This window comes from Blennius ocellaris, assembly GCF_963422515.1.
Source record: "Blennius ocellaris genome assembly, chromosome: 18".
Taxonomy (NCBI): Eukaryota; Metazoa; Chordata; class Actinopteri; order Blenniiformes; family Blenniidae; genus Blennius; species Blennius ocellaris.
Window position 1 is genome coordinate 11,977,118 of NC_137667.1, and position 15,347 is coordinate 11,992,464.

Genomic DNA, 15,347 nt, shown 5'->3' on the forward strand with positions numbered 1-15,347 from the left:
GTAAAGACTCACTTTTAGGATTCTCCCAGATGCTCGAGGAGATTTTCCAGGCACATCCCAAATGGATGAACACCCGGAGGCAGACCCAGAATCCGCTGAGGGATTGTGCCTCCCACGTGGCCTTGAAATACATCAGGATCCTCCCAGGAGGAGCTTCAGAAAACACCCCGAGAGGAAGGTATCTGCTCTGGTTTTCTTAGCCCGCCGCAGCCCGGAGACACAGATAAACTGTAATTTCTGAATGACAGAATTCTCGATGCCTCTTGTCTTTCTGCGAACATTTTAAGGAGCACAAGTAAAACTCAACAATTTGATGTTCTCACTATTTGCTTCAGTGGAGATGATGCACTTTACTGAATTGTATCAAAAATGAAGCTCGTGCATTTCTCCCACTGGTTTCAGTCATACCCTGCCACACATTTACAGCCAGAAGTCCTCTTCCGATTTAGTCTCCAGGGAATCTGGAAGCCATCTGTTACAGCATGTAAGTTCAGTGGGGAAATATTAATAATACATTTCTCTTCACTATAGGTTAATGTCAAAGCAGCAAAGAAGCTGACAGATGTAAAGGAAGTGTAGTGCATTTAGATGGATATACCAGGTCTTTAGAGAGCATCAATTATTCATTTTTACCAGGTTTTGGAAAGCATGAAGCCACGCTGGGTTAACCAACCTCCGGCTCATTGCCGACTTTGAACAACTATACCAATAGCTGCACCTCCTCAAAAACACAAAGTTTCCCAGTTGCTTTTACCGACTTCCATATTTTCCCCCTATAAGAACAGGATTTGAAAAAAGAAAAGAAAAGAAAAAATCCAGCATCACTTTTTAAATGTAATCCCAAAACAGAAAGTCAGTAACAGCGTCTCATTTGGTGCCACAGTCAAGTAAGTGGATGATGTTTTCTCTGTGCACTGCGAGATCTCTCGTCTCTGTTGTCAGGTTTCACTGGCTTGAGATTCACCTGCGTCCACAGCTTGAGCCTCAGCCAGTTGAAAAGCTCATAGGTGCTCACAAAATGATCTCATCATATGAGGAGTTGTTTAAGGTATTCTCATCACTTGTGTTATCAGTTTCTGTCGAGTCTCAGATTTGACCGGTTTCACTCGTAGTCTCGCTGTTGTCTCTCCATCACATGATGTTGGGGGTTCGAGGCTTTAGCCTGAGGGTTGTTATTGCTTTTCTTGCTATTAAGAGCTGCTCTAGTTTTGACATTGATTTTTAGGTTGATATTTTTGATAGTTTCCGGCCAAACTCCATCTTTCCCTCGGACTTTTCTATGTGCTTCTATATTCCAGTTATATTCTGCAGTATGTTAAGATGTTAGGGAGAAGTGTGTGTCTTTGGATTGTGGACATACAAACTCCACAGAGAATGGCACAGGTCTAGAATAAAACGTTAGTATCCTTGTTATGAAATAAGCATGCATACCACCACACCAGCATTTAGTCCTTTTAAACGATGTATTCATTCTAATCATAAATACCATCTAATACGTGTATCATGGAATTGGCAAATCCAGGCATTTGATTTTGATGTTGAGCATTATGGTAATGAACCTCACTGTACAATAAGGAACTGTAGGTGCAAACTAATGAAATGTAGGGGAATCAAGAATGTCTACAAGTTCAGCTTCAATCTGAAGCCTCCTCTTTGTATGATCGATTATGTTCTTTATTTCAACTCACAAAAGTGCGCACAGGATCAGCAAACGTCTTGTATCTTAAATAAAAAAAAAAAAAAAAAAGAATCATTCACTAGAATGTTTTTGTCCTAAATCATTAACATGCCAAGATGCAAACATTTACCTCCCTGTGATATTTCCCCTCTGCTACCACATTCTGACTGATTCTCAAAAGAAATAACTTTGGAAATAAGTTTAGTGCTGGAATTGGGTTTTACTCCTCGTGGGCCCAAATTATAGCTGCACAAAGATATGTGAGTGTCAATAAAAGAGCACCAAATGTGGGGCATCCCTGAGCCAACCAGCTCCCGTAGCTACACACAAATCCAGAGATATTCTCCTGTGGGATCTCCTCTTCCTGTTTACAGTCGCTCAATAATTCAGTCAGTTCAGAGTGAGGCTTCAGTTTCCCTCCATGAGAAGGTGGTGTGTGTGTGTGTGTGTGTGTGTGTGTGTGTGTGTGTGTGTGTGTGTGTGCGTGTGCGCGTACGTGCATGTGTGTGCGTGCGTGCGTGCATGTGTGTGTGAACAGAGTAGTCCATTAGTATCAATGCTGTTTTTGATGACAGTTAGCTTGTAAGTGCATGTATTGATTTGTGAGCTGACTGACATCCATTTTTCCATTTGCACAGTAAACAGTGGATGAAAGTGAGAAAACCAAAACACAGAATCAACTGGCTTTTGAAGCCTACCGCCCTTTCTTCTCTCTCTCTCTCTCTCTCTCTCTCTCTCTCTCTCTCTCTCTCTCTCTCTCTCTCTCTCTCTCTCTCTCTCTCTCTCTCTCTCTCTCTCTCTCTCTCTCTCTCTCTCTCTCTCTCTCTCTCTCTCTCTCTCTCTCTGTCCCAGTAATTGCTTATTGAATTAGGGCAGCAAATATTTTTAGCCTCTACCACCTACGGTGAAAAGACGTTGCCTGAATCACTGTAAACATGTCTGTTGACATGCATAATGTGCAAGTGAGCTACACACACACACACACACACACACACACACACACACACACACACACACACACACACACACACACACACACACACACACACACACACACACACACACACACACACACACACACACACACACACACACCCCTCTGACTACAGTAAGCACTCGGTTTCTTTCCTGATTCCATCGTTGCATCATGTGCTTTGATGTGCCTCAGTGCTCGGCCAGAAGTCCCCATCAGCACAGAGTTTAGCTCTCTGGTTTGCAGCAGGTTCCGAGCTCCGTGGACGTTCAAGACGAGAAATCAGAAGAGATTACAGTGGAAGATGGGGTGGGGTGGGGGTGAGCTCAGAGAAACATCCAGAAAGTGTTACAAACTCTGCAACGTTAGTACACCTTCACTGAGACGTCAAACCATAGCAGGACTGAAGCTTAGAGGAGTTGTCTTAATACACTATCAAAAGATTTCTGGTATGACAAGAGATCGGGTCTTTTATTTTCATACAATGTCTTTTTTTTTTAAAAGATGATGTTGAACAACACATCAGTTTGTCACACTGTCCCACCTTCTGCCAAATATGTCTCTCGGACCACGCCTGTAACGACTGAATGTCAATAGTGCAAAACACTCAATCAATCTTTGAACAGCCATTTTTTTTTTTTTTCTTGTTTCGGCACCAAAATTCTTGGTTACATTGAGGAAAAGCTACTGTTTTTTTCTTTAAACAACAGCAAATGCTTTTTTGAGACCTAATTAAAAAAAAAAGGTGTTACGCTTTTAGACTCTTTAGTTTCAAATCATGGTGATAGATATATGTTAATGTTAATATCAAATAAGTACTATCCATCCATCCATCCTCCAGGTGGTGGAGTCTGCTGTGGATGAGGTGTCAATATGCAAACAAACTATGCACATGCATATTTGATAATGTTATCATCCAGAGTTGTAAAAGACTCAAGACATACATACTGTATATCTCATGTACAGTTCCTGGCATTCATTTCACAACAGAATAAGTTATCCACCTAAATTAGCTATCATATTTTATGTACAGCTTGTAAACACATTTCTGTTGTTTCATATTGGGAAAGTTGTTTTCTCCTCGTGTCAGATTTCTAATATTCCAACAAAACTAAATGTATTGTATGTGAACCATTTCTAAAAGGTAGTGTTCATTTACATCCTGCAACTGCCTATCAGTGTAAGAACAGTGTAAAGCTATAGTGGTAACTGTAATCTTATGAGACTGACATAACTGAATTGGCTATCATTCCCTGTTAAAACAGGTGGTGCTCCGAGTTATCTGATACAGATTAGATTAAAATTTCAATAGCATAATTAATAACTATCTTTGATAATTATGAATCATTATTGATAGCCAAACTGCCAAACACAATACAAATGGTACCAAGTGATCTTTATGAGTTAAGAAATCCCTACATAAAGTTATTACATGTGGAGCATCACTGAGATCTTGAGGGACTGATAGCCTGATCCTGGTGGCAGGAGGTTGATGGAAAAGCCCAAATGGCAATGACAGCACGAAGAGGCACAGAAATAAGTTGGATGCAAAGTTCTTCAACAAAAATGACTGCTGGGAGATTGGATAGTCTGCAGCATTTGAGTAAATCTGTGGGGAATAACTGAGCGATAAAATCCCACAGTGCTGATGCAATAGAAGGGAAACTGCTCTCCCTCTGAAATTCATGCAGAAAAGCTCCATATCTGTTAAAACTTGTTATACTAATATATTTCTTGTTCTGGCAACATTGAATTCGGTCCTTACATGAGATGAAGAGTGAAGATTGGACTCTTTGTGTAATGTCTAATCTGTGAAAAATGTATATAGTTAAACTTCCATTTCCTTTTAGAGACCTCAGCACCTCCATCCATGAAATACTGAATAGTGAGACTTTACAGTATGAAGAAATAACAAACTTGAGGTGGCTTCACATCCATACAACTACAGGCAACTTGTAAAAATACCTCCATGATACTGAGGTTTAACCTGGAAGATTCATTTTCAATAATTTTGGTTTCAGAAAACATATTTCTGCCATCTTTTTAATCCACATTTTAAACCATTATGATTCTATGTGTTGTAACTGAGCATGTGGGGATTTTCTAAGGTCAGACAAATAAAATCAAAGCTTTTAATATTGAAAATGTGTGGCGTCAGTGACACTGACAAAGGACTGCTTCCCAAACAAAATAGCTGCCGATACCTGCAGTGTTCATCTCAAGGCTGTAACACAAAACACAAACCTTTAGAAATGAATGTTTTCTCTAACTTCACTGAGCTTGAAGTATCAACCTCAAAATAACCTGAAGGCAGGACAAACATGCTGACTCATGATTTGCCAGTACAGTTCCTGTTTAGTAATATAACATATACTTTTGTGTTGAAAATATAGTAGGACACAATAAAATGATTGATGATATACTGTATAGCGTGGTGACCTGTCCAAAGTATACCCTGAAGTTTTACTGAAGATGAATGGATGAACTGTATGTTGTTCATAATTCTCAAAGAAGAAATGTCATTGTAATGGTCATGTTGGGTGCTGAAGCACATTCGGTCTTCAGATTGTTGGAGAAGCAGCCTTCAGAGTTGGAAATTTGTCAGATCGATCTGGTAAACAGGTCAGACTCCAGTTCTGGGCAGCTCACGGGCTGAATATAGCAAAGATTAAAAAAACAAAAACAAAACAAACTTGCCAACGTTGAATAAATTAGGGTATATTTTCCCTTCCGAACACACACACACACACACACACACACACTAAAATGTGTTTATAATTCTCCATTTCTCCAGTTGTGTCTTTAAAAGAGGTCACAAATAAATAACTGAATCCAAGTTTATGGTTATTCATATAAATGTCTGCATAGGGCTTTTAACTTGATTCAACAATTACCAGTTTAAGAAAAACTATTTACTACTTTAGAAATATTACAGACTTTGGCTTACACATTCAAGGTCAATGCCCTTAAGTAAAACGTCAGAGCTGTGAGGACAAACATCAACAGATGAGATCCAGAAAAGACTGCAAGGCCTTTAAAGGGGCACAATAAAGAAAGTATAATGTCAGCACATGACAGTTGCGGGAGGAAAAGCTTCTCATAATATAAAATGTTATGAGAAGAAAGCAAAGTCTATTTTTCATCAACGACCTAAAGTTTTAACCTTGTGTGCATTGATTTATTACCATGAATTTGTCCCAATATTGACTTTGCCTGACCTTTAAGACAGACACAACATTGAATTTTTGTGAGCTTCAATGATCAGAAACCCAACAGTAGATCAGTTTTTATACTCTGTATGCAATATATCATTATTTGAGATGCAGACCTTAAGTAGATCAGACCCAATATCTTTTTATTTTGACTTTAACTTAAATTTTGTGTGAAGCGTGCATGTGTTGCATGCCTGTGGTTTTAGAGTTAATTGGAGTGATTAGAGTGAGTTGTGGTCTGCCTGTGAATTTATTTATTTATTTAGAATTTTCTACTTAGAAATAACCAAACTTGTGGTCGAAATACACCTGAGGAAAATTGCACCCATGTTTTCCTTGATGGTTCCCTTAACAAGTAAATCTAACCGTGCCACGGTGGAGCGCACGCGCACGTTAACATGCCTGAAGCGTCCCTCTCTCTCTCTCTCTCTCTCTCTCTCTCTCTCTCTCTCTCTCTCTCTCTCTCTCTCTCTCTCTCTCTCTCTCTCTCTCTCTCTCTCTCTCTCTCTCTCTCTCTCTCTCTCTCTCTCTCTCTCTCCCTCTCCCAGTGTGCGGTGGATTGGAGAGAGAGTCGGTGAAGCCGCTACTTGGCTCGTGCGCTCCAAACGGGAGATACCGGCGGGTGAGACCGGCGCATCATAAGGTAAGGAGAAGAGACGGAGACTAAAACGAGGATAAATTGCATGGCAAAGAGAGGAAACTTATGTTTTAAATACGGCAAAACAGAGAGACAGAAACGTTGACGTGTAGAAAATGGTTAGAAAAGAGTGTATTGTTGTTGCGCCGTGCGCTCGAACGCTCTCCATAATTCAACACTGTCAGAGTGATGAGGATGTTCACACATTTTTGCGTATTTTTTTTTTCTTTTTTTCTTTTGGTGTGTGTGCACACCCCGAGACATTTATTGAATTCTGCCTGGGACTGCAGACTACAGCTGATCAGTTAAGTGACTCTTGGAGTGTCTGTCTCTTGAGCCTCTGTCAAGATTGTGCATGAATATATGAGAGACAGATGTGAGTTGTCCTCCGTGTCCATCCATCGGGTGTACAGACGCTCACTGTTTAAAAGGGTTAAGGTACACTGTATGAGGGAGACTGCAGCGCTGTTGCCTCAGTGTGTGTTTGGGGAGTGCAGCGCTTTTGAGGATGGATACACTGTCAGACACTGTCATAGAGAGGGGTGGTGGTGTGTGTGCGTGTGTGTGTGTGTGTGTGTGTGTGTGTGTGTGTGTGTGTGTGTGTGTGTGTGTGTGTGTGTGTGTGTGTGTCAGTCCTCTCGCATCAATATGTATCATAGGCATAAACTACCAATACCTATATGATATTGCATATTTGTGTACATTTAAGCCTTATTCTACATGTTAGCAGGAATAATAGTTTCAGTTAGGGTTATTTTTCTTCTTTTTTGGGTGGGGTGGGCAGCTTAAATATCTAGTGAGAAAACAAAAAGGTAGATTTCCTTTATCTCTCGCCTTTCCACTGCTTCAGCTGTACCCAAGGTGTTTACATTGTTAATCACATTCACACGACTCATACCATACTCCATCCATCCATCCATTGGGAGCCATTGGGGGTTCCGTGTGTTGCTCAAGGACACTTTGCCATATGGGTACTAGGAGATGAAAGAAATAAACATGCAGACATAGTCTCCCCGTTTGATTAAGATTTTATAATTCATAACTGGACCTTCAGTTCCACTTAAGAGTCGTCCGGCGTCCTCCCTAAATGATGAAATATGTCTCTATATTTGTGGCCACCGTTTGTCACAGCACTGCAGTTCAACGAGTAAAATCTATGAAGAAATGGATAATGCTTGTCACTTTTGCTTGTATTGCTGTTTTGCTTTTAGCCCTTTGAAAGTGAGTCTATAAGGACATCATAGGCTTCCCTTATATTTGCATTGTCTCCAGTGGTTGTTATTTAAGTTTTCCTTTGATTGGTGTTGGAGTTGTGGTGACTTCCTGGTGTATTCCTGTTTAATTTGATATAATAAAAACAAGAATAATTAAAACTTAAACGTTTGTGCTGACTGAAGTTTTTGCTTACAACATACCTAAATTAATTGGCAAGGTTCAGTTACTCCTAAACTTAAATTTGGCCGAGAACACGGCATTTGTGGCTTCACATTAAAAATAAGAGTTCAGTTTGGACTTGGATCTTTGGGTGTCACATCATGGTTTCCTCATCCAAGTCCCAAAATCTCTCTGCTTTTAGCCAATTTCCAGGATATTTCCTGTTTTGAAAGTTCTACAGTCACTAGGAACAGCATGTATGGGCTCCTTCTGAAGCTGGCACAGGGATGGCCTCAGCTTTTCACTTAATTTGTCTTGAGTTCGGTAGACATGAGAGAACATTTCACCATTTCAATCAATTTAGCTTTGCAAGAAATCACAAGATGGTAAAATGTGATGAATCTCACAAACTCAAGGGGGTCTTGAATTTTCAATTACAGATGATATTCAATTGCTCTTTCCTGTTTCACCGTTTCAACTGAGCCTTTTTCCCAATGCCTCTCCGGGCTTCAAGACGAATAGCTTTTGAATTGCCATTGCCCTTGATTTGTAGCCATCCCTAAGTGTATAAACAGCCAGACATCCTCCATGCAGTCTTGCCTGGAGCGCACTGGTGACAGGTGGTAAAGAGGACGCTGTGTGTTTGTTGCGCTGTGGAGGGTCCGGAGGGAAAAAGGGTAGCGCAGACTTTAGAAACAGCAAGAAATCTCAGTCTGCAGCCACTTCCTGTCATCACAGCATGTGTTGAGAGGAGAGAGAGGGGGCAAACAAAGAAACGCTCACCTCCGAATGTAAATGTGCGACTTCAGAGGCAGGATGCAGGAATGAAGATGTGCAGAGAAGAATTCACTTTGTTTACCTGTAGCATCCATATTAGTTAACTGTCGCTGCAATTTGAGACAAACAGGTTTTTTTCAAGAGTAAGTAATAGATGGCATTTGCTGTATATTTATTCTTTTATTGTGCTGAATAGTAACAAGCATAAATGTTTTGACTAATGCCTTCCTTCTGCATTTTTTCCAATCAACCCTGGGTGTGCTATTTCTGTAAAAGTACTTCATTTGTTGTGATTATGTCCTCTCAGATTAAAATAGCTACACAGTGCGACAGTCACCCAGGGAATCAGTTAAATGTTGGCATGGCTCAGTTTCTTGTTAATACAAAAAAACTGGGAAGAATTAATTTTAAATGATTGTTTTATTCTCTGTGCCCTTAAAACGATTTACCATCCACTAGATTATTTACGTGATTGCAGATTGGATTGATAGGAGGATCAACAGAAACTAGAGAGCCTTAACTTGAATATGTATAATTGGTTATTTTGAATTTTATTCACAAACCTTTTGTCTTTTCCTGACATTTCTCATCAGTTCAATTCAATTAAATTCAACTTTATTAATATAGAACCAAATACAACGCAAACACATACATCACATTGTACTCATTTGAATATTCAATTTTCATTCAAGTAATTCTGACTATTATCTCAATTTTGGGGGGGGTTTACCATTTTCTAACTTTTACGTTCTACCTTTTTATAATTATTATCACAATTGCCTTGATATTCATATTTAAAATGTTTGCCTTTCACAAAGATGTATGCTTATTATTTTGACTTTATTCCTATGATACAATTTCATCTTTCTTCTTGCCTTTTTAACTCCTTGCGTATCCCCCCCTTCTTGATTTAACCCTGGCAAACCCTGGAGAAGAAAATGTTTTTCGCTGATACAAACATTCGGAACAAATTGAGAACTGGGGTTTCAGATTTTGTTTTGCAGCAGAGATGGGCTCGTCACAGTCCTGCATATTTTTAATGTCTTCTTGCTCCAACAGAGTTAATGAACGTGCTATTCTGAAGCTCCACATAAAGCCTCATAGTGATAAATCATTATGAGGCGTGTTGAGGGAGGGACTCCCTGAGATCATGCAGGACTTGAAGACCTCCAGGACCAGCAGTGCTTTACAGATACAGACTACAATGACTTTCACTTCACAGTCACGGTTAAAACTTCGTAACTTTTTACACTTGCGAATGAGTCATAAGTGGCCTCCTTTCCTCCTCATTCCTGCGTTGGATTGTCTTCCTCCTCACGTTTGTCTCTCTGCGCGATAGATAGGTGGATCGGGTGTTTCATCAAATGTGTGTTGCTTTTGGATTTCAAGGTGACCACACCTGACGCCAGAAAATCTTTAAAGCAATTAGGCCAACTAAAGCACCTCGGTCGCAGAGGGTGAGGCGCCTCTCTGAATCTCTAAATCGCTTTGTGATTCAGGCTGATCAGACGCGAGTATTCAACCCGAAGATTTCATTTATATGCAAAATCACGAGTCGGCGCGCATGTTGGAGGTATCGATCGCAGCCCACGGCACCACACGTGATTCCAGAAAAGGGAGTGTGAACTTGAGCGTTACAAGAAAACATATTATCCGTCGTGAGCTGCTGGTTTAGCGTATCACTTCAACAGATGGTGCAAGTGTAATGGAGACAGCCGATTGGGAGCCCTTGATTCACAAATGTGTTTAATTTATTTCTTATTTGGAGTAAACCAATGCTGCATGTGTCTTTTAATACATCAAGAAGGCTGTGATGCACGCGTACATAAGGACACATGCCACCGTCTCTCTGTGGCCTTCTGAATAAAACAATGCCTTTTGTAGCCTCTGACATTAACCTCACCAACACAACAGATCTGACCCAACCAGTGCTGGATGCACACAAACAGCTGGCTGATGAGAGTATTGATCTACAGAGCCAGCTGAACTGAAGCTGTTGATGCATCATGCCAATAGCACACACACACAAGAACTCTCACACACATTTGTGTTGCTTCGTCACTGGAAAGGGCATTACATTGACTTATATTAATTTGCTGGAGCCGCGTGCATCATAATGCACAGGAAGGTTTATTTGTCTGCTTCATTTCAGTAGAGCAATTCAAAGTGCTTTATTTAAGCTTCATAATCACTACTCATCTAAACTAACCTGAAACTGTATTTGCTTTCAAATCTTGTGATTTACTGTTTTTTGAGCTTTATCTTAGCATCGGTTGAGGTCAGGTGAAGCTCTACAATTCAATTGCATTAAAAAACATGCTGTTCACACATTAGTACATGTGAACACATTGGGACAGCAGTTTTATGCAATGTACTGAAAACATTACAGTACTATAATTAATATAGTCGTGCTAATAGTGTTAATATAACTAAGTAGTGTTAATAGAACTTTCTATAGTTTATAAAAAGACATGAGTAGTAATGATGTTCTCTGCAATATTTTGAGAGCCTCTCAAACTGTTTTTTTTTTTTTTGCTATTGCTTTGAAACAAAGCATCAGTAAACACACAAAAATCTGCATATGTTGACGCTAATAATCTTAGGAGTCCCTGCAGCCTGAGTTTACATTTCTTTATCGACCACTGGAGGAGCAGCAGGGGAGGATTTGGTTTGTGGCATTGTGATCCTTGTTAACTTTGTTTTGGATTATGGGAATGTGCTGAACTGCTGCAACAGTGATGTTACTGGCATTCACATGAATTATTTAGTATCGAGAGTCCTTTGTTGTTTCAGATGACATTGTGCTTATGGAACATGCTAATTATTTACAAATGACTTTGTGTTTAATCAATTTTGCAGCAGAGAAAATCTGGTGGCCTCCTCAGTTCACGCAGAGCAAGTGGCGGCTCAAACCAAACAGCTAATTTTTCTCCCAGCAGGTTAATCTGGCCGTGGTGATGACAATGAACAACTGCTAAAAGACATCTTTATCAAACAGATTTGCTGACCGCCTCAGGTTTTTTTTACATGCTGTTAACTGCATGTGTGTAATTCAACATTAATTTTAGAGGCTTTTTTTTTTCTTTTTTTTTTCATTTAGGTAGCATTTGTCTGTGGAGTCAGAGGAGTTTGTTTTGCATTTAACCTTCAGATACTGAAGGTGTGAACACCTTTCCCCAATGTGCTGTTGGATTGCAAAGCCCAGATGTTGCTGAAAGCTCTGAGATCCAGTAGAGCACAGATCTTTCAGCAACATCCAATACTGTATAAGTGCTGGTTGTTGCGTAAACCTCTGAGATCCTTTAGTCATACATATGCTCTTGTGACACTCTGAGAAGAGAAGACCAATAGTATTTCAGTGAACACTTGGATTAAACTGCAGTTTCTCAAATTGTATTATTTCTTTTGTCTGCATTTAGCTACACAGTAGGCTACTGTGGCTTGATTGATAGAGCAGGTTGTCTTCCAATTTGAATGGTGGTTCAATCCAAAAGCATCCCTATCCATCTGTATGCTTTTGTGTCTGCTTGGGCAAGGCACTGAATCCTAAGTTACCAACGGAAGCGCAGCAAGTTCATTTATTATTGATAAGTAAATATGATGGATCATGCATACAACATAAAGACTGCAGAAGAGATCAAATACAACGAAAGTCTATTTAATAAAATGTACACAATTGTAAATGGGTGACTCTGCCGTCAGTGACGTCAATTTGCAATTGTCATTTCCCAGTCTATTGTATACTTAAACTTAAAGTATTCTGCTATTTTCATTTACAAGAAACTCTTTGTATCCTTACTTTCGTTCATCCCCGGATAGCATTAGCATTTCCGTTGTGTGGTTTGTCAAAGTTTAAAGTAGTAAGTCTTTGGATTTTGGATAGCTGTGAGAAACATCACTTTCCACGTTCATGGTGTTACATTCAGCCAGTAAAGAGACCAGCTGTCAGGGGATGAATATGCTTTGATGAAAAAAACCAAAGGTAATTCTTCCGCAGTCTAAAGTGCTAAATGGAAAGAGACTCTGTCTCAGTTATGTCTGAGATGTAACATGCCCGGGACAGTGATGCAGCTCCGCCCTGACGAGAAGAATGAGCATAAAGAGATGAATGACGTGAAGATCTCACGGTGTTTTCTCCTCACTTCCCCTCCTCTTCTTCCTTAAAACACCTCTTCTTTCACCTCATCTCATCTCGTCTGTCCTCAGACAACAGTATTTTGACAGCTGTCTGAATGTTATAAGCAGACCAGGCTTGGTAATGGGATCCTAAGAGAGTGAGCTTATGTCCATCCATCTGTGTGTTGAATGGAGTTATATATTGGGTGTGCAAAGGTGTTTATGCATTTCACAGTTTTACTGCAATTAGGCAATTCGCTGCTTATTAACTTATCAATTTGTCGGCCTGTCTACCTATCTATATTAACTTTATTACAATCAAGACCCCACACTGACAAACACATGGAAGAGCAATGTATAGTGACTATTACTATTTATAGAACGGACATGGGCAAACTACACACGGAAAGGGACTGAGCCCAGATGATACTGAATTGAGGCAACAGGATTATCTAATGCCACACTCATACACACATCCTGTATGTTACTGGTAAAAAGCAAAGGAAACGCACTGACTGAACATTACGCGTTGTATTGTTGGGCTAGCTCAAAGGTGGAAAACGAAGTACCGTAACGCTAACATATTCTTGTTTTTCCTAACGAGTGTTTACAATATGTGACTCCTCATCGATAGCGGCGTATATATCTCTCACTGTGTCTTGTTTCAGTGGAAACAACATCCGTCTGAGATGATTTACAAGAAGCAGAAGTTTCTGGGACCAAAAAAAAGGAAATGTGGAACTTAAATTCTATGTATTATATTCTCTAGTAACTTCAATCTCATGTGGCGGCAGACCAGGACAAATAGCAGCGAGCAGATGACAGAGAAAACTGTAGGGATTTATGATGCCTTCATTTCATCCATCCTGTGCTTACTGACAGAAGATGAGAAAAAAAGACAGAGCAATGGGAGGCTGGAGCGCAGCAGTGGATTGTATGGTCTAATTTATCTCTCCCTTCCTCCCTCTCTCTCTCTCTCTCTCTCTCTCTCTCTCTCTCTCTCTCTCTCTCTCTCTCTCTCTCTCTGTCTCTCTCTTTCTATCCCTCCATCTCTACTGTTCCACAGCAGCTTCCAGACACTGGAGAGAAAGAGAGCACAGGAGCACATAAATGAGTAAGACGAAGTCTGGCTGATAAAGAAGACAGGATAAGTTAACACAGAGGAAGACGACTGTAGACTGGAGTGATGGCTGAAGCACCTCAGCAGCAGCAGCAGCAGGAGGAGGAGGAAGAGGAGCAGCAGCAGCAGCAGCAGCAGCAGCAGCAGCAGCAGCAGCTGGAGGAGGAGGAGGAAGAAGAAGAGGGCACAGAGGAGACAACAGAGACTGAGGAAGCTGCTGGGGAACCAAAGGAGAGCATCCAGACCACTCCGGCCCGTCCTCTGCTGTCCACGAGGTCCATGAGCAGCGTGGACCCAGATGATGACACCCCCAACATGATCATTTACAGAAAGGTAAGAATGTGTGTCTGTTTTTCATCATCTTGTGTTTTTCCATCATCTTGTGTGAAAAGCTCTGAAAGTTTTGCTGGTCTCACTTCACTCAGAAATAAGACTTGAGAAAAGAGCCCGAGAGGAGATAATTATTTGAGATAGAAATGCAACTTGCCTGGTTGGATTTGGTGGCGATTCCGACTCAAGAGAGAAGCTTTGATTTCCTACTTTGTTCTGCCCCACATCACTGTGAAAGATGGTGTTTTTCTACCTTGCAGCACTCTGAAGGATGGTGCTTTCCGAGTGCTGTAAGGTAGAAAATCTGCCGAATTAGGATGAATAAAAGTGCTTTAGCATACTGGATGTATTTTCAGGCTCTGCCATCAGCCTACCCTCGGAAGGTTTCAGATTGGAGCGGGAAAAAAAAGCATAAATCCAATATTTATATTGTGCCTCATTGTTTTTAATACATCGATATTGTGAAGTTTCAGTTCTTGAAAGGTGAGTTGTTCAATCATTATAAACACAACGTCACTACAGTTTTTCTTTTTCCCTCCTTTTGTGTGTAAAGAGAAAACAGTTGGATGTACTCAGAGTTGTTTCAGTTTTACAATGGAGCGGTGCAGTGACCTTCTTTCGGTTTCCAAAGGTTTTGAAAGTAACTTTGTCCAAGAACAGATGAATGAACATCATCTAATTAAGGCGCTGGTAAAAATTGCAGTTCAGTTCAGCTGGTTCTTCTGTGATTTATTTAATATTCTTACTTCAATTAAAGACAAACACAGTGCTACTCCTAATCTCAAAGGGATTTTTGCTAAACAACAGAAAGGTATTTCTTCGCATCATTTCTTCATTACTGTATGTCTGCGTCATAGTAAGAACTGATCTTTTGAACCTTTGAGTCACTTCAGCAGATTGCGTTTCCTTCATTATTTATTTTAGTTGTGTGGCCTCCCTGATGCAAATTGAGCAGCTGGATAATTTGAGAATTATTCTCAGGTTGCAATCTCATTGACCACGAGAACAAAGCATTGATTGTTGGTGTGCTTCCGTATGTGAGCTGTTATTGGTGCCAGCCATGACCGTTGAGACATCTCTGTTGAAACAACAACAACAACCTCAAAGGTGATGGCTTTGTCTGATGTGCC

The 15,347-nt window shown here is 40.3% G+C and overlaps 1 protein-coding gene across 1 annotated transcript in view; it reads left to right on the forward strand.

Annotated features, from left to right (window-relative positions):
- Nucleotides 1–13,953: 13,953 nt before the first annotated feature.
- LOC308143085 (regulator of G-protein signaling 6-like) overlaps nt 13,954–15,347 on the forward strand; it is a gene marked incomplete at both ends in the record, with an annotated part of 78,521 nt that continues 77,127 nt past the window's right edge. Inside the window, one exon of the mRNA XM_080513768.1 lies at nt 13,954–14,220. Within this exon, the coding sequence (XP_080369894.1) occupies nt 13,954–14,220 (267 nt within the window). The remainder of the gene's footprint in view (nt 14,221–15,347) is intronic.